The sequence below is a fragment of the Ranitomeya variabilis genome, chromosome 6, assembly GCF_051348905.1.
Source record: "Ranitomeya variabilis isolate aRanVar5 chromosome 6, aRanVar5.hap1, whole genome shotgun sequence".
Taxonomy (NCBI): Eukaryota; Metazoa; Chordata; class Amphibia; order Anura; family Dendrobatidae; genus Ranitomeya; species Ranitomeya variabilis.
In genome coordinates, this window is record NC_135237.1 from 216,630,888 (window position 1) to 216,651,988 (window position 21,101).

Below are 21,101 nucleotides of genomic sequence, written 5' to 3' on the forward strand. Positions count from 1 at the left end.
ACTTGTGCACTTCATTGTTTGATTACACTGGTTGATTGCAATACCATTTGCAAGTTGAGCTAGTTTCTTTACTGCTTCTGGATCTCTGTGGCCTAGGCGTCTGTGCCACACATGAATACAGTCCTTATGAAAATCTTGTCTAGCACTGTAAACAGTTTCATTGCATTTCAGCTGATAAAGTTCATCTTTGATTTTTCCTTCGGCAAGGGTATGACCCTTCTTTGAAATGATGCATCTGTCATCCTTAAATGTAACTATATTTCCTTGTTGTGCAAGCTTCTTTACAGATAAAAGGTTACTTTCAAGTTTGGGAACATACAGCACGTCTTTAACTGGGATTTTTCTGACTTGTGCTGAGGATTGAACTTGACAATGGAAATAACCATCTCCTATTCCTTCTGATGTCATATAGTGACCATTAGCTAAAATTACCTTTTCAGACTTGCTTTCATCTAGATTAATGAAGAAATCCTTATCACGTGTCATGTGAGCAGTCGCTCCAGAGTCAATACACCAAACATGGTTTGCATATGGGCTTGTGCTGACCCCAAATGCAGTCGCAATACATGCATCTTCCTTCTTTACAGCTGTTTTAACCTTTTGATGACTGTCCTGCTTTTTAAACTGATTCATTCTTGCTTTCCACACTCTGCAGTCTGCTTTAAGGTGACCAGGCTTTTTACAGACAAAACATTCACGAGTTTCCTTTAAATGACTCTGAGCTTTAGAAAAGTACTGTGTCTTTAATGCTGTTTCTGCTTTGCATATATTATTGCTAATAGTCTCTGACTTTCTCTTGTATTCATCTGCAAGTTTCCCTTTCACATATTCTAGTGTGAGTTCATCATCTGGTCTGGCATCTAATGCAGTCACAAGCGTGTCATAACTTTCTGGAAGACCACTTAATAGTAATGCAGCAACATGAAAATCTTTAATTTCTTCACCAATACCCCTTAGGCGCTCCACAATCTCTAGGGTGTTTCTGATATAGTCCTGCATATGCTGGCCATCACTTAATTTAGACTGATACAGCTTTCTCATAAGATATAGCTTATTGCTGAGATTTGACCTTTCATGCACTTTCTGTAATTCTTCCCACATTTTCTTTGCAGTATCACATTTGCATACATGTACAATCTGGTTATCATCTATGCTGAGGGAAATAGTGCTTTGTGCTTTCTGATCAGTCTCTAGCCAATCACCCGGTACTGGGTCAGGCACAGGCTGTTCAATACATTTCCATGTACCCTCTCTTATAAGTAACATCTTTACCTTGAATTTCCAGGAGCTGTAATTGTGATTTGTGAGACTTGGCACTGTGTACTTCACTGCATTCCTTTCTGTAGACATTCTTGTCTCTTGTACCTCTTTTTTTTTTGTTTGTTACTGGCCCTTTAAGCTGCGCTGTCCGGTGCTCTGTACACTTCGGTACCTTTGCGTTCCGGTGTCCTTGTATTCCGGGGGTTCCTCTGTGCTGTCTGCGCTTGGCTCGCTGCTTATTCCGGTGACTGGGCTTTTTACCATTTACTTTCCGGTGGCTGGGCCCATAACCTGTTAGCCGGAGTATTACCACAGCAGCGCGTGTTACTTCATATAAGCAGCAGAATCCAACGTAAGGCAAACTGTGTTTAATATATGCAGCTTGAACTGGAACAAAATAAGAAAGCTTTAACAGTAACTACCGATATAATCTAGTCCATGTAACACATGTCTCTCTGTGAAGGAAACAGCAGCAGACTGATGCAATCAGTGAGTGTCCTCTGACCTTTTTTTTTTTTTTTTTACAAACTTTAACAATCACAGCATAGCTGACAAATGAACACTCATAGACATTCAATGCAGACTACAACAGGAATGGAGTTGTTGCATTTAAACTTATTCCAACAAAAAATAAAAAAAGCTTGTGTGGCCTTTGGATCAGTGATAATGTGAATACTTTTCACTCAAATAATGATAGTGAGAGAGCATATGACATTAATTTTAATTTAACATGCCAATCCAGTTTTGTTATTTATCTAATTGATTGTTGCTGTGGGAAACAATATGTGGGACGCACCACACAGCCTCTACGTTTAAGGATGTACTCAGATAGACACATCTCCAAGGGATATCTGAAACATGGCTTGTCTCGACACTGTTTTGAAAAACACGGGAACAAAGCCCCAATACGAGTTACACCTATAGATGATAGTATAGTACCAGCGGATACCCCAAATAGATTACAGTGTTTAAATAAGAGAGAAGTGTATTTGGATACACAAATTAGATACTATTCATCCAAAAGGTCTTAATGATCTGGTAGATCTTTTTTGATAAGCCATCCTTTATGCTTTCTTGTCCCGAGTGGCCCGACAGATCTCCTAATCACATATCCATTCCCCAGAAGTCGAGATTTAGTATAATGTTAATGGGAAGCATTTGGTGTTCTGCCTTGCCCAAAACCTATGGGTTCGAGTCTAGCCATTTTATTTTTATAAAATCTTAACACATTTTGATTATAGGTTTTATATATGGTTTTAAATAAAAATTTGACTGTTTAGAGGTTTAATGTGTTTTATCAGAGGTTATGTATTGATGTCAAGATATTGTGACTGTTGTGTGACATGATGATATTGGAGAGGGCGTTTTTACAGTAAGTTATGTTTGTTTGGGATGTCATGAAGGTTTTGCCTAAAGCCTCAACCATTCCCAACAAGTGGAGAGATAGTATGATGGTAATGGGGAACCCTAGGTGTTCTGGCTTGCCCATAACTTGTGGGTTTGATTCCAGGAAACTCCATTTTTTTATTTAAAAAAATATGCAGCGATCATTATTATTATATATATATATATATATTTTTTTTTTCTTTTAATTAAAGACTGAAGTTTTAGGTGGATAGTGTGTTTCATCAGAGTGTAGATTTTGAAATATAGTAATTGTAACTGGTGTATGACATTCTGACACTGGAGGGGGCGTTCCCACAGGAAGTAATGTTGGTTTGTTTGTAATTTTGATGCCATGAAGATTCTGTATAAAACCACTGCTGTAAACGGACACTGTAAAATCTTTGGCCCTGAGGAAGTGGAAGATTGCCACGAAACATGTTGGCACAATAAAGCTTTCAAGAAAACTTCCATCGTGTGTGGTCAGGGCGGATACATTGAGAAACCCAGTCTTCTCCTTCCTTCTTTGTCACATTGGTATCAACGGGAGTCTGCAACGACCACTGTTTCTTCTTATATTCTGCAAGGGGTTGTGACTTTTCACAACCTCTAAAGGTGAGTGCACCTACCGTGTATTGTCATCCAAATCATCACTTTTATTGCCCTATGTGTGCTCTCTCTCCTTAATTTCTAATCACTGAATGCAAGGCCTGGTTTGCCCCAAAGTTACATGCACCCCAATAAGTACTTTACGGCCTCATGACAAAATTGTTCCCATTAGAAGAACGTGTGTCTCCCATACTGTTTGCTTATGCATTGAATGCAAGGCCTGCCATGCACCAATGTTAAGGTACCTTCACACTGACCAACTTTCCCACAATAACGATAGCGATCCGTGACGTTGCAGCGTCCTGGATAGCGATATCGTTGTGTTTGACACGCAGCAGCGATCTGGATCCTGCTGTCATATCGTTTGTCGGAGCTAGAAGTCCAGAATTTTATTTGGTCGTCAGATCGGCGTGTATCGTTGTGTTTGACAGCAAAAGCAACGATGCCAGCAATGTTTTACAATGGTAACCAGGGTAAATATCGGGTTACTAAGCGAATGGCCGCGCTTAGTAACCCGATATTTACCCTGGTTACCATTGTAAAAGTAAAAAAAAAATACACTACATACTCACCTTCTGATGTCTGTCACGTCCCCCGGCGTCCACGCTGCTGCTCAGAGCTTCCTGCACTGAATGTGTCAGTGCCGGCCGTAAAGCAAAGCACAGCGGTGACGTCACCGCTCTGCTTTAGGGCCGGCGCTTACACAGTGCAGGGAAGCGGATGCCGGAGGACGCGACAGACACCGGAATTCAAGTATGTAGTGTTTGGTTTTTTTTACATTTACACTGGTAATCAGGGTAAACATCGGGTTACTAAGCGCGGCCCTGCGCTTAGTAACCCGATGTTTACCCTGGTTACCCTGGGACTTCGGCATCGTTGGTCGCTGGAGAGCTGTCTGTGTGACAGCTCTCCAGTGACCACACAACGACGAAACAGCTACGCTGCAGCGATCGGCATCGTTGTCTATATCGCTGCAGCGTCGCTTAATGTGACAGTACCTTTACATGCACTCCAATAACCATTTTAAGCCATGTACTGGATGGCCACATGAAACAAGTTCCCATTATAATTTTTTTTATTTATTACCATAAATTTTGTCCATTAAGTGAATGCAAGGCCTGGCTGTAATTTACACGCACCACAATCCCCCTTGGAAGAAACGTGGAGGATGGTCTCTTAAAAAATTGTTACATTAAAAAGGAGCGCTTCACCTGCACTTGCAATGCCCATACACAAAGTGCATGGGCTGACAAACATTTCTCCCTGGGGGGTACACATCAATATAGTGTGTAAAAAAAATTTTTTAAGGGCATCATAAACACCTTGGAAAACAGTAACGTGGTTTCCTACACAGTTGCTGCTGGGAAGGTGTAGATTTTCAGTAAAAATATGGCAGACAAATCGTTAGATGAAGTGATCAGGAAAAGGGACATGGTGATGGCAGTAATGGGAACGTACAGGATCAATAACAGCGGTGGCTATCGGAGCTATGACATCCAGGATACAGCCTACAATGATTACTTGTTTAGACACCACCATTACCAGAATGTGTTTCATGACCTTCAGAAGATCGGTGTAACAGATGCGTGTGTGAAGCTCGGCATAAAAAATGCCCGTAAAAAATATGTTGCCAAGGACACACGTGTCCGTATAAAGGGCAAAGTGCAAAATGTTCGTGAGATGCGGAATTAGAGAAAGCAGATCAGTGTTGGAGGAAAACCAGACAAACTGATGGATGCTTGTGAAAAACTAAGTTTAAAGAGGAATGCACCGTCCGTAGCTTTCAACACACCCGTGGCAAAAGGTTCTTCCTCTTCACCCATACATATTACCAATAATATCAAAATGTCAAAGTCGAAATTTTTTTGTTCTAGTGTAACGAACACTGTTAAAGGAATACCACTAAACATAGATAACCACGACCCTGGGAAACACCAGATTTCCTCTTTACAAGATATCGACAAAGATCAGGGCAGTATTGAGAGTTTATGCTGCACTAGGCACTTTTAGTGCTGCCTCCCCCATTGGTGAGTGTGACTAAGGCTGGAGTTACACTAGCGAGGAATACGGATGAGTGCTATGCGAGAAAAAAATTGCATAACACTTGGACCAGTATTAATCTATGGGGCAGCTCTTATCATCGTTTTTTTTCTCGGCCGTATTATATGTACGAGTGATTTCACCTGTATATCAGCCGAGACTCGCCAATGCAAGTCAATGGGTGCGAGAAAAAAAAAATCTCACAGCAACCGCACCATGCGAGTGCTGTCCAATTTTTATGCACCGGAGTTCTTTGAAAAGCCAGCAATTCATGTCCAGTGTACAGTAAAATAATGCATTTGAAAAAACTGACGGTCAGTTTTTTCAAATGTATTATTTAGCTTTCTGACCGAGCACTCCGCCTCCTAGTCACTGGTGTTTCAATTACAGCAGGTCCATTACCCCTCCACAGAGAGAGAGAATGGTAGTCTCATAAAAGGTTTTCATAGGCACCCATTCAGATGGAGACGTTTATTCTCAGTGAGGAAGGAAATCGTAGGACCTGGTATAAGAGAGATGCCGTAAAGTGGCTACCAGGTACACATAAAATTGGCCTTTTTTATGCGCTAAACGCTCTCATTTTTCATATTTCTATTGCAGTAATGCAGTTAAAAAATTTTCATGTTTCATGTTTGCATGTTTCAGCGCTACAGTGTGCTACCTTATTTGCTTCAGTGTACAGTAAAATCACACTGACAGTGACACACGCATATATGTATTTATAGTGCACAGAAAGATGGAAGAAAATGATAGAATAGATGGATTACATATAGTATATACATACAGAATAGGTAGATATATAGATGTGTGGGGCAAATACAATTAGTATATTATGCGTGCAGCTTACTGTAAATGTATTGAATTAATAAGTCATTATTTTTTTTAGAAAAAATGGCATGTGCTCTACGCCATTTTCCAAACCAGACAGGGAAAGCCAGCGACTGGGCCGATATTTATAGCCTGGGAAGAGGTTAATGCCCTTGGATCTTCCCAGGCTATGAATATCAGCCCGCAGCTGTATATTTAGCCTTTACTGGCTATTAAAATTGAGGGACCCCCCAAAAAATGACGTGGGGTCCCCCTATAATTAATAACCAGAAAAGGCTATGCAGACAGCTGCGGGCTGATATTTATAGCCTAGGAATGGGTTATGGATATTGGCCTCCCCCTGGCTACAAAAACCACTCTCTGCCGCCCCAGAAATGGTGCATCTGTAAGATGCGCCAATTCCGGCAGTTAGCCCCTCTCTTCCTACTGGTTTGGAAAATGGCACGGGAGCCCATGCCATTTTTTCCAAAAAATAATGTTTTATCAATTCAATATGTTAACAGTAAGCTGCACACATACTATAATAATTGTATTTGTCACATACATCTATGTATCTGCCTATTCTATATGTAATTACTGTATATAATCCATCTATTCTATCATTTTCTTCTATCTTTCTGTGCACTATAAATACATATATGTGTGTGTGTCACTGATATATGTATATATATATATATATATATATATATATATATATATATATATATATATATATATATACATTGCTCAAAAAAATATAGGTAACACTAAAATCCCACATCCTAGATATCACTGAATGAAATATTCCAGTTGTAAATCTATATTCATTACATAGTGGAATGTGTTGAGAACAATAAAACCTAAAAATGACCAGCGTAAATCACAACTAATATCCCACAGAGGTCTGGAGTTGGAATGATGCTCAAAATCAAAGTGGAAAATGAAGTTACAGGCTGATCCAACTTCAGTGGAAATGCCTCAAGACAAGGAAATGATGCTCAGTAGTGTGTGGCCTGCATGTGCCTGTATGATCTCCCAACAATGCCTGGGCATGCTCCTGATAAGGCGGTGGATGGTCTCCTGAGGGATCTACACCCAGACCTGGACTAAAGCATCTGCCAACTTCTGGACAATCTGTGGTGCATATAGTTATATGGACTTAACTTTATATATACACACACACACACACTGCTCAAAAAAATAAAGGGAACACTTAAACAACAAAATATAACTCCAAGTAAATCAAACTTCTGTGAAGTCAAACTGTCCACTTAGGAAGCAACACTGTTTGACAATCAATTTCACATGCTGTTGTGCAAATGGAATAGACAACAGATAGAAATTATTGGCAATTATCAAGACACTCTCAATAAAGGAGTGGTTCTGCAGGTGGGGACAACAGACCACATCTCAGTACCAATGCTTTCTAGCTGATGTTTTGGTCACTTTTGAATGTTGGTTGTGCTTTCACACTCATGGTGGCATGAGACGGACTCTAAAACCCACACAAGTGGCTCAGGTAGTGCAGCTCTTCCAGGATGGCACATCAATGCGAGCTGTGGCAAGGTTTACTGTGTCTGTCAGCGTAGTGTGGTGGACAGAGACAACATTTTTCTAATTTTGGTTATAGACATTTCCACAATAAATTTTAAACAAAACAATTCAGATGCAATTAAAGTTCAGACTTTCGGCTTTTATTTGAAGGTATCCACATTAAAATTGCTTGAAGGGTTTAGGAGTTTCAGCTCCTTAACATGTGCCACCCTGTTTTTAAAGGGACCAAAAGTAATTGGACAATTGACTCCAAGGCTATTTCATGGACAGGTGTGGGCAATCCCTTCGTTATGTCATTCTCAATTAAGCAGATAAAAGGCCTGGAGTTGATTTGAGGTGTGGTGCTTGCATTTGGAAGGTTTTGCAGTGAAGTAAACTTGCGGTCAAAGGAGCTCTCCATGCAGGTGAAACAAGCCATCCTTAAGCTGCGAAAACAGAAAAAACCCATCCGAGAAATTGCTACAATATTAGGAGTGGCAAAATCTACAGTTTGGTACATCCTGAGAAAGAAAGAAAGCACTGGTGAGCTCATCAATCCAAAAAGACCTGGGCGCCCACGGAAGACAACAGTGATGGATGATCGCAGAATAATCTCCATGGTGAAGAGAAACCCCTTCACAACGGCCAACCAAGTGATCAACACTCTGCAGGAGGTCGGCATATCAATATCCAAATCTACCATAAAGAGAAGACTGCATGAAAGTAAATACAGAGGGTTCACTGCACGGTGCAAGCCACTCTTAAGCATCAAGAATAAAAAGGCTAGACTTGGACTTTGCTAAAAAAAAACATCTAAAAAAGCCAGCACAGTTCTGGAAGAACATTCTTTGGACAGATGAAACCAAGATCAACCTCTACCAGAATGATGGAAAAAGAAAAGTATGGCGAAGGCGTGGTACAGCTCATGATCCAAAGCATACCACATCATCTGTAAAACACGGTGGAGGCAGTGTGATGGCTTGGGCATGCATGGCTGCCAGTGGCACTGGGTCACTAGTGTTTATTGATCATGTGACACAGGACAGAAGCAGACGAAAGAATTCTGAGGTATTCAGAGACATACTGTGTGCTCAGATCCAGCCAAAGGCAGCCAAACTGATTGGTCGTCGTTTCATACTACAGATGGACAATGACTCAAAACATAAAGCCAAAGCAACCCAGTAGTTTATTAAAGCAAAGAAGTGGAATATTCTTGAATGGCCAAGTCAGTCACCTGATCTCAACCCAATTGAGCATGCATTTCACTTGTTAAAGACTAAACTTCAGACATAAAGTCCCACAAACAAACAGCAAACTTAAAACCACCGCAGTAAAGGCCTGGCAGAGCATTAAAAAGGAGGAAACACAGCGTCTGGTTATGTCCATGAGTTCAAGACTTAAGGCATTCATTGCCAACAAAGGGTATTCAACTTAGTACTAAAAATGAACATTTTATTTAAAATTATTTAATCTGTCCAATTACTTTTGGTCCTTTTAAAAACAGGGTGGCACATGTTAAGGAGCTGAAACTCCTAAACCCTTCATCCAATTTTAATGTGGATACCCTCAAATGAAAGCTGAAAGTCTGAACTTCAACTGTATCCGAATTCTTTTGTTTAAAATTCATTGTGGTAATGTCTATAACCAAAATTAGAAAAATGTCTATGTCTAAATATATATGGACCTAACTGTATGTGTGATATATATATATATATATATATATATATATATATATATATATATACCGTATATACTCGAGCATAAGCCGACCCGAGTATAAGCTGACCCCCCTAATTTTGCCACAAAAAACTGGGAAAACTTAATGACTCGAGTATAAGCCTAGGGTGGAAAATGCAGCAGCTACCGGTGAATTTAAAAAATAAAAATAGATGCTCCATACCGTTCATTATGGCCCCATAGCTGTGCCATATAGTGCTCTGCACCGTTCATTATTGCCCCATAGCTGTGCCATATAGTGCTCTGCACCGTTCATTATTGCCCCATAGCTGTGCCATATAGTGCTCTGCACCGTTCATTATTGCCCCATAGCTGTGCCATATAGTGCTCTGCACCGTTCATTATTGCCCCATAGCTTTGCCATATAGTGCTCTGCACCGTTCATTATTGCCCCATAGCTGTGCCATATAGTGCTCTGCACCGTTCATTATTGCCCCATAGCTGTGCCATATAGTGCTCTGCACCGTTCATTATTGCCCCATAGCTGTGCCATATAGTGCTCTGCACCGTTCATTTTTGCCCCATAGCTGTACCAGAGAAAGCTGTGCCATATAGTGCTCTGCACCGTTCATTATTGCCCCATAGCTTTGCCATAGAAAGCTGTGCCATATAGTGCTCTGCACCGTTCATTATTGCCCCATAGCTGTGCCATATAGTGCTCTGCACCGTTCATTATTGCCCCATAGCTGTGCCATATAGTGCTCTGCACCGTTCATTATTGCCCCATAGCTGTGCCATATAGTGCTCTGCACCGTTCATTATTGCCCCATAGATGTACCATAGAAAGCTGTGCCATTGCTGCTGCTGCAATAAAAAAAAAAAGACATACTCACCTCTCTTGCTTGCAGCTCCTCAGCGTCCCGTCCCGGCGTCTCTCTGCACTGACTGACCAGGCAGAGGGCGGCACGCACACTATATGCATCATCGCGCCCTCTGACCTGCACAGTCAGTGCGGAGAGACGCCGGGAAGATGGAGCGGCGCCCGGCGTGTGGAACGCAGACAGGTGAATATGTAATACTTACCTGCTCCCGGCGTCCCGCTCCTTCCCCCGGACAGCTGGTCTTCAGTGCCGCAGCCTCTTCCTCTATCAGCGGTCACCGTTACCGCTCATTAGAGAAGTGAATATGCGGCTCCACCCCTATGGGAGTGGAGTCCATATTCATTTCTCTAATGAGCGGTCCCATGTGACCGCTGAAGAGGGGAAGAGCTGCGACACCCGGAGACCAAGGGACTGCAGGGACAGCGCCAGGAGCCCCGGAAGCAGGTAAGTATGCCTCAGCGCCCTCTCCCCCTCACCCGCCGACCGTGACTCGAGTATAAGCCGAGAGGGGCACTTTCAGCCCAAAAATTTGGGCTGAAAATCTCAGCTTATACTCGAGTATATACGGGGTATATATATATATATATATATATATATATATATATATATATAATATATATATATATATATGTATATATATATAATGAATTTAATAGAGAAAAGTAGAACGGCACTAGGTTACACCTGCAGTTTTCTGTGGCTGCAGCAGCAAAAGTTCCCTGTACACTATCAGGTGGAATCTTGCACTGGCTTTGTGGTGCTCAACATTGATTAGCAGTCCAAGAGCAACATATGCAAAGAAAGAAAATGTGGCACTCACCAGCTTGTGCTGCAATAAAAAAGTCCTTTATTGCGCCATAGCAATAGCATCATAATAACAGCTGCAGGTATATGCGAGGGTGCAAGGTGACCGGGGACGATGGCCGTTTCGCATGGACTGCGCTTCAATGGGTCCAGGTGCGACACCTGGACCTGTTGAAGCGCAGTGCGCGTGAAATGGCTGTCGTCCTCGATCACCTTGCACCCTCGCATATACCTGCAGCTGTTATTATGTTGTCCTCATTCCACGCTATGGCACAATAAAGGACTTTTCTATCGCAGCACAAGCTGGTGAGTGCCACATTTTCTTCTTTATATATATATATATATATATATATATATATATATATATATATATATATATATATATATATACTAGCTGTTTCCAGCCAGCTAACGCTCGGCACGCGGCATTGCTTTCTAATTAAACTAAAGTAAATAATGACAACATTCAATAGCGGTTACGCAGGTGGTAAATTAAATTAAAATGAAGTTAATAACAATAATTGTGGTAATGTGGTGGGGGGCGGGATTGTGTGTGGTGATGTGGTGGGGGGTGGGATTATGTGTGGTAATGTGGTGGGGGCGGGATTGTGTGTGGTGAAGTGGTGGGGGGTGAAATTATGTGTGGTAATGTGGTGGGGGGGTGGGATTACATGTCATAATGTGGTGGGGGTGGGATTATCTGTGGTAATGTGGTGGGGGCGGGATTATGTGTAGTAATGTGGTGGGGGGCGGGATTATGTGTGGTGCTGTGGTGGGGGGCGGGATTATGTGTGGTAATGGGGTGGGGGGCGGGATTATGTGTGGTGATGTGTTGGGGGGCGGGATTATGTGTGGTGATGTGGTGGGGGGTGGGATTATGTGTGGTGATGTGATGGGTAGGCGGGATTATGTGTGGTGATGTGGGGGCGCGATTATGTGTGGTGATGTGGTTGGGGGCAGGATTATGTGTGGTGATGTGGTGGAGGGGCGGGATTATGTGGTGGGGTGGCGGGATTGTGTGTGGTGATGGGGGGCAGGATTATGTGTGGTGATGTGGTGGGCGGGATTATGTGTGGTGATGTGGTGGGGCGGGATTATGTGTGGTGATGTGGTGGGGGCGGGATTATGTGTGGTGATGTGGTGGGGGGTCGGAATTATGTATGGTGATGTGGTGGGGGGGCGGGATTATGTGTGGTGATGTGGGGGGCGGGATTATGTGGTGATGTGGTGTAGGGTGGGATTATGTGTGGTGATGTAGTGGGGGCGAGATTATGTGTGGTGATGTGGTGGAGGGGCGGGATTATGTGTGGTAATATGGTGGGGGGCGGGATTATGTGTGGTGATGTGGGGGGGGCGGGATTATGTGTGGTGATGTGGTATTATGTGTGGTGATGTGGTTGGGGCGGGATTGTGTGGTAATGTGGGGGCGGGATTGTGTGTGGTAATAGGGTGGGGGCGGGATTATGTGTGGTGATGTGGTGGGGGCGGAGATACTGTGCAGGGGGCGGGATTAGCGAGTAATCACAATGCATCTTACAGTCATATGAAAAGGTTTGGGCACCCCTATTAATCTTAAGCTTAATGTTTTATAAAAATTGTTTTTTTTGCAACAGCTATTTCAGTTTCATATATCTAATAACTGTTGGACACAGTAATGTTTCTGCCTTGAAATGAGGTTTATTGTACTAACAGAAAATGTGCAATCTGCATTCAAACAAAATTTGACAGGTGCATAAGTATGGGCACCCTAATCATTTTCTTGTTTTAAATACTCCTACCTACTTTTTACTGACTTACTAAAGCACTTTTTTTTTTGTTTTGTAACCTCATTAAGCTTTGAACTTCATAGCTAGGTGTATGCAATCATGAGAAAAGCTACTTAAAGTGGCCACTTGCAAGTTGTTCTCCTGTTTGAATCTCCTCTGAAGAGTGGCATCATGGGCTCCTCAAAACAACTGTCAAATGATCTGAAAACAAAGATTATTCAACATAGTTGTTCAGGGGAAGGATACAAAAAGCTGTCTCAGAGGTTTAACCTGTGAATTTCCACTGTGAGGAACATAGTAAGGAAATGGAAGAACACAGGTACAGTTCTTGTTAAGGTCAGAAGTGGCAAATGCAGAGAATGCCAAGAGTGTGCAAAGCAGTCATCAAAGCAAAAGGTGGCTACTTTGAAGAACCTAGAATATAAGACATATTTTCAGTTGTTTCACACTTTTTTAAGTATATAATTCCACATGCGTTAATTCATAGTTTTGATTCCTTCAGTGTGAATTTACAATTTTCATAGTAATGAAAATACAGAAAAATCTTTAAATGAGAAGGTGTGTCCAAACTTTTGCTCTGTACTGTATATCAGCCGAGACTCGCCAATGCAAGTCAATGGGTGCGAGAAAAAAAAAATTGCACAACACTCGCACCATGCAAGTACTGTCCGATTTTTACGCACTGGTGTCCTTTGAAAAACCAGCAATTCATGTCCGGTGTACATTAAAATCACACTGACAGTTTAGAATAGATATATACACATAGAATACATAAAACACAGTATATATATATATATATATATATATATATATATATATATATTCACAAGTAAGTGACACATATATATATATATATATATATATATATATATATATATGTATTTATATTAGATATATAGAAGAAAAGGATAGAATAGATGGATTACATACAGTACATACATGCAGAATAGGTAGATATATAGATGTGTGGGGCAAGTACAATTAGCATATTACGTGTGAAGCTTACTGTAAATGTATTGAGTTAATAAAGCATTATTTTTTGGAAAACATGGCATGGTCTCCACTCCATATTCCAAACCAGACAGGGAAAGCCAGCGACTGTGGGCCGATGTTTATAGCCTGGGAAGAGGTTAATACCCTTGGATCTTCCCAGGCTATGAATATCAGCCCACAGCTGTATATTTAGCCTTTACTGGCTATTAAAATAGTGGGACCCCCCAAAAAAAAATGATGTGGGGTCCTCCTATAATTAATAACCAGAAAAGGCTATGCAGACAGATGCGGGCTGATATTCATAGCCTAGAAAGGGGCAATGGAAATTGTCCCCTGGCTACAAATACCAGCTCTCAGCCGCCCCAGAACTGGCACATCTGTAAGGTGCGCCAATTCCGGCACTTAGCCTCTCTCTTTCCACTTGCCCTGTAGCGGTGGCAATTGGGGTAATAGTTGGGGGGTTAATGTCACCTTTGTATAGTAAGATGACATTAAGCCCAGCTTAAGGTACCTTCACACTAAGCGACTTTGCAACGATAACGATAGCGATCCGTGACGTTGCAGCGTCCTGGATAGCGATATCGTTGTGTTTGACTCGCAGCAGCGATCTGGATCCTGCTGTGATATCGCTGGTCGTTGTTGAAAGTCCAGAACTTTATTTGGTCGTCAGATCGGCATGTATCGTCGTGTTTGACAGCAAAAGCAACGATGCCAGCAATGTTTTACAATGGTAACCAGGGTAAATATCGGGTTACTAAGCGCAGGGCTGCGCTTAGTAACCCGATGTTTACCCTGGTTACCATTGTAAATGTAAAAAAAAAAAAACAGTACATACTCACATTCCGGTGTCTGTCACACATCCCCCGCCGTCTGCTTCCTGCACTGACTGTGAGTGCCGGCCGTAAAGTAAAAGCAGAGCACAGCGGTGATGTCACCGCTGTGCTGTGCCTTACGGCCGGCACTCACAGTCAGTGCAGGAAGCAGACGCCGGGGGACGTTACGGACACCGGAATGTAAGTATGTACTGTTTGGTTTTTTTTACATTTACACTGGTAACCAGGGTAAACATCGGGTTACTAAGCGCGACCCTGCGCTTAGTGACCCGATGTTTACCCTGGTTACCTGGGGACTTCAGCATCGTTGGTCGCTGGAGAGCTGTCTGTGTGACAGCTCTCCAGCGACCACACAGCGACGCTGCAGCGATCGGCATCGTTGTCGATATCGCTACAGCGTCGCTTAATGTGACGGTACCTTTAGTAATGGAGAGGTGTCAATAAGACTCCTATCCATTACTAATCCTACAGTTGTTTAGGGGTTAAATATAAACACAGCCAAAAAAAGTATTTTAATGAAATAAAATAATAAACACAGTTTGCCATCTTTATTAAACAGCTAATCCGTGTGACGCCCTCACTTTCCCGTAATAAATAAAAAAACAAAGCAACAATATACCATACCTGTCCGCCATGCCGTCCCATGCAGTAATCCATTTTTGCGGAAATATAGTTTGCAGCCAGGACGGTGCTAAGATGCTACTGCCCCAGCTGCAAACTACTGGTGAATGAATGAGACACTGCCTGCACAGCCTCAGTTACTAGCGGTGATGTCACAGAGTTTGTCCTCCCTGCCGGCCTGACCCGCGCTGTACTCTGCAGTGTGGGAAAATGAATAGGCATTTTCCCACGCTCCAGAGTTCAGCACGGGTCAGACTAGCAGGAAAGGCAGACTCAGTGACGTCACTGCTAGTCACTGATGCTGCGCGTCCTCACAGGCTGACCTGCACTGAACTCTGGAGTGTTGGAAAATGCCAGTATATTTTCCCACGCTGCAGAGTTCCGCACAGGTGAGCCTGTGAGGGTGTGCAGCATCAGTGACATCACCGCTAGCCACTGAGGCTGCGTCGGCAGCATCTTATTCATTCCCCAGTGGTTTACAGCCAGGACGGATGCATCTTGGCACTGTCCTAGTTGTAAGCTGTATATGCCCCAGATATGGAGTACTGCGTAGGACACAATGGCGGACAGGTATGGTATATTTTTGCTTTGTTATTTTTTGTTTTTTTACAGGAGAACCAGGGCGTCGCATGGATTAGCTATTTAATAAGGATGGCAAACTGTGTTTAGGGTTTTTTGTTTAATTAAAAGACTTTTCTGGCTGTGTCTTTTTTTTAACCCCTTAAACAACTGTAGGATTAGTAATGGATAGGTGTCTCCATTACTAAGCCAGGCTTGATGTCACCTCACAATACAAAGGTGACAAGAACCTCCCAACTACTATCCCACTTTGCCACCGCTTTTTTCCAAAAAATAATGTTTTATCAATTCAATACATTAACAGTAAGCTGCACACATACTATAATAATTGTATTTGTCACACACATCTATATATCTACCTATTCTGTATGTATGTACTGCATGTGATCCATCTATTCTATGATTTTGTTCTATCTTTCTGTGCAGTATAAATACATATACACTACAGTTCAAAAGTTTAGGGTCACCCAGACAATTTTGTGTTTTCCATGAAAACTCATACTTTTATTAATCAATTGAGTTACCAAATTGATAGAAAATCTAGTCGAGACATTGATAAGGTTCGAAAAAAATATTTTTATTTGGAATAATAATTTTCTCCTTCAAACTTTGTTTTCATCAAAGAATGCTCCCTTTTCAGCAATTACAATATTGCAGACCTTTGGCATTCTATCAGTTAATTTGCTGAGGTAATCTGGAGAAATTTCACCCCATGCATCCAGAAGCCCCTCCCACAAGTTGGTTTGGCTTGATGGGTAGTTTTTCAATACCATACGGTCAAGCTGCTCCCACAACAGCTCAATGGGGTTCAGATCTGGTGACTGTGCTGGCCACTCCATTACAGATAGAATACCAGCTGCCTGCTTCTTCCCTAAATAGTTCTTGCATAATTTGGAGGTGTCCTTTGGGTCATTGTCCTGTTGTAGGATGAAATTGGCTCCAATCAAGCGCTGTCCACAGGGTATGGCATGGCATTGCAAAATGGAGTGATAGCTTTCCTTATTCAAAATGCCTTTTACCTTGTACAAATCCCAGCTGCTTACCTGAGCTGTCTGCCCCTGATCCCTGACAGATGTAGTTTGTGCTTCTTGGTGAGTGTTAGGATGATTCTGTTGCTCTGAGTTCTGATTTTCCACTGCCTGACACTTTGGACAATGTTCTGACTATCCCTTTGTCTTATCCTTTGGCTTTTGATCCACTTTCTCCTGTTTCTGACCCTTGATTGTGACCTGACTTGGCTATCTTTTACCTTAGCTATCTACGTACTCTCTTGGTATTCACCAAGGAACTTCTGCCTCTTTTGCCTCATGGTCTGTTCGTGAGCAGTGACTAGCACCACAGCGTCATTCTAGACTTGCAATGAGAGCTTGTTACGTAGCTTCTGACTTCCAGCCAGTCAGAAGCTGTGCTCACATGATGGCTCTGTGGCACCGGAGCGGTGACGAAAAACAGTTAAAACGTCAGAGGGTGAATATGCACCCTGGACTTATGTTTAAAGCACCACTCCAGTGGTGAAAAAGAAACACTGATGGAGTTGTGCTTTATCTGAGCCATTCTAACACATGTATAAACTTTTATTTACATCATTCCATTGTAGCTTTGGCAATATGTTTAGGGTTGTGTCCTGCTGGAAGGTGAATCTACTCAGTCTCAAATCTTTTGTAGCCCCCAACAGATTTTCCTGCAGGATTGCACTGTATTTAGCGCCATCCCTCTTCCCATCAACTCTGACCAGCTTTCCTATTCTTGCTGAAGAAAAGCATCCCCACAGAATGATGCTGCCACCACCATTATCATAGGTTAGATTTACAAAAATTGTTTAATTTTTAGACAGTATAGACAAGACAGTCTTAAAATGTGGCCAAAATTCTGAAAGTGGACCACACTGTTTGATACATTTTTTTTAGGTTGTTTAGTCTAAGTTTATAGCACTTAGAAGTTAAATTACTCTGCTCCAGGAATATGTGCATGAATTTTGCCTCGTTTTATGAATTGGCGGATTATGAGATTATGTATGCAACTGAGAGAGATCATAGAATGAATGGCAAAGTGTTGTGACAGGAGACCATTTCAATTAACTTGAACGCATCCACTTTGTTTGTGGAATTTGTAAGGTCAAAATTTCACAAGCAGGTTGTACAAGCATTGATAAAGGTGTTGAGGAATTTAACAATGATATCTCATAGGATGAGGTTAACAAATACGTTTTGAAGGTTAAAAAAAAAGAAAAAACAATCTCAAGCTCTGCTTGCTACTCCATACTTCAATGTAAATAAAGACCCTGCAAAGAGAGGTACAATGTAATGTGCATTTTTCAGATGGCATGAAGGGTTGCATCTGGGAGCTTTATTATGTGGGGCTGGACCTCCACTCTTCTATCATATATCAGGGGCAGTACCCCAAAACACAGTGTCTGCAAATTGAGATGCTGATTTTGGCTTTTATCCTAAGTCATGTGAGAAGGCTCATCATTAAAAGGTCGACATTGACTCCTAGGATTGCTACTTTCTATAGGTGGCACTAGAGTTCTAGTTCTCTTCCTCTCTGAAGAGACAATTTACCAGAGGAGTGTCACGGCTTGAAAGTATCCTCATCTCGGCATGCTTGACATGTCACTCTCTGGAAGGATAAACGATATCCCTTGAATAATTAGTGTTATAGAAATTATATTTTTTAGACCATTCACATGTGTATTGAAGTATGAAAGACTAAAACATACCTGAATTATTCAAAACGTTAAAACAAATTATTATTGGTTTCTGAAATTATCCAGTAGCATTAAGAAGGTACAGTGCTGTGCAAATTAATTGGGACAAAGCAAAAATGAAACATATCTTTTATTTTCTGACTAAAAACAGTCAAACCACATTTTGTTACTCAAGGTTGTACACTCACACCTGTTCAAAGCAGTTAAAACTGGTTTGAATCACTGACTGGTAACCAAATGCTTTGTCTCAATTAATTTGCACTGCACTGTATTACAGTATTTATTAAATGTATTTAGATTCCTAGTTGTATAATTTTGAACTTTTATAACAGTTTATTTTTCTCATGACCTGCATAAACTAAACCATTTTCAATATGCTTTTGATGCATAGTATTATATTTAATTATTTATTATTTATTTTTCTCTGATTTTAGAGATTTGTGTACAAAGCTGTACAACACCAGCTGGGGAAACACCCAGAACTGGCAAGAATTTGACCTTTCATGTGAATACAATCCTATGGAGACACAAATGTTGACATGCCTATCAGATGTTCGAGAACCCTGCCAACTGGGATGCCGAAATCTTACATACTGTACCAATTTTAACAACCGGTAAAAATAAAATTTTAAAATTCTCCGACTTGTTTTGAGAGACATTTAAAAAGGGTCATGTATTATTTTATACATTTTTCACTTTGGCAACTTCTACAGTATTTGTACGTGTATTTGCACATGAACTGAAATGGCGCAGGCTTAGGAGCTGAACCTGCTCCAAACAGTGTGAGTGCCAGCACCAGAGAGTAGCTTCTGGGAACAGAACTATCTCTGACCGCAACAGTTCGGCCTCATAGATATTCCTTTCAATTGCGACAACAGTAACATTTAGGAAGTTTTGAATAGTGTACTTGCCTCCTGTGACATGATCGCAGGGTTCTGATGGGTTGTAAAAGCAACTGGGCATCTGTTGAAAGCCCACATTTCTGCCATGTTACTATACCTATGCCACCTTACACAGAAGAATGGTAATTATTAGTGATGGGCGTGCACTAAAATGCTCGGGTTCTCGTTGATAGAGTCGAGGAAATTGGAATGCTCGGGTGCTCGACCCGAGCAACAAGCCCAATGTAAGTCTGTGGGAATTTTTTTTCCGGTGACCCCCCCCAGCGGTCTGCAGAGGGACTAGAAATTAGGAAAATCAATGGGAACAGTGCTCAGATGACATGGGAACTGCATGAGGAAGACCCCTGGAAGCATATCTGACTCCCAGGTCACTGCTGTTAACAATGTTGTCAGAGTCTTACGCCACTTTTACAGACTCACAATAAAACATACAAAAACAAAACCAAAATGGGTTTTCCTGGGAAATATGTTAAAGAACATGTTTCAAGGTAATGACTTGTATATAAGGCAAAATGAGTAACCAAAAACAAAAATGCTCCTCCACACCTTGGGCTATGTTCACACATAGTGTTTTTGATGCGTTTTGGAACTTTAGCATTGCTTTCAACCATGGCCGGACTGGCCATCGGGCACTTCTGGCAAATGTCAGAAGGACCGGTGGCAGTAGTGGGCCACTCGCCAGTGCCGACTCTCCCCCCCCAGCGCCGACTCACCCCCCCCCGCCAGTGCCGCCGCATTCAACTATACTAGCATCTGACGCCAGTACAATTGTATGCAATAATGGAGGAGAGAGCGTCTGCTGTCACTCCCTCTCCCATCATTCCCCGCTCTGCCTCTGACACTGCGGGTGCGCGATGACGTCATATCATCGCATACCTGCTGTGTATCGGGTGGGCAGACTGCAGCTGCTGAGACCGGAGCCGGGAGCAGCACGGGGCATGAGGAGAGGTGAGGAGAGGTTTTTTTTTAAATGTATCAATGAGTGTGGGGCTATTGTGGGGCTGTATTACATTCTATGGGGGCTGTGCTGTATTACATTCTATGGGGCCTGTGCTGTATTACATTCTATGGAGGGCATTTATTACATTCTATTGGGGCTGGCTGCATTACATTCTATGGGGGCTGGCTGCATTACATTCTGAGGGGCTGGCTGCATTACATTCTATGGGGGCTGGCTGCATTACATTCTATGGGGCTGGCTGCATTACATTCTATGGGGGGCTGCATTACATTCTATGGGGGCGGGCTGTATTACTGTGGAATGTATTATACTATTTGTAGGACTGAGGAGTGTATTATACTATATGGAGGACTGTGGCAGTACATTATACTATTTGGAGGACTGAGGAGTGTATTATACTATATGGAGGACTGTGGCAGTACATTATTCTATATGGAGGACTGAGGAGTGTATTATACTATATGGAGGACTGAGGAGTGTATTATACTACATGAAGGACTATGAGGAGTGTATTACACTATATGGAGGAGTGTATTCTACTATATGGAGGACTGAGGAGTGTATTATACTATATGGAGGACTGAGGTGCACATTATAATATATGGAGGACTATGGGGTGTATTATACTAAACAAGCAAAATGCTGCCTATTCATCGAGTGATTGGATTGTTTATGTGGGAACAGATATCCTTGTTCTCAGCAGCATATCGCCGGTGTAAACTGTAGTTGTGCTGCAGATAACATG

The 21,101-nt window shown here is 42.0% G+C and overlaps 1 protein-coding gene across 6 annotated transcripts in view; it reads left to right on the forward strand.

The window, feature by feature from the left end:
- The window catches only part of RECK (reversion inducing cysteine rich protein with kazal motifs), a 1,181,658-nt gene that overhangs the window by 729,286 nt on the left and 431,271 nt on the right, over nucleotides 1-21,101 (forward strand). For all 6 annotated transcript variants that reach the window (XM_077269439.1, XM_077269433.1, XM_077269437.1 and 3 more), the window contains one exon: nucleotides 18,928-19,107. In XM_077269439.1, coding sequence (XP_077125554.1) covers nucleotides 18,928-19,107 — 180 coding nt within the window. The remainder of the gene's footprint in view (nucleotides 1-18,927; nucleotides 19,108-21,101) is intronic.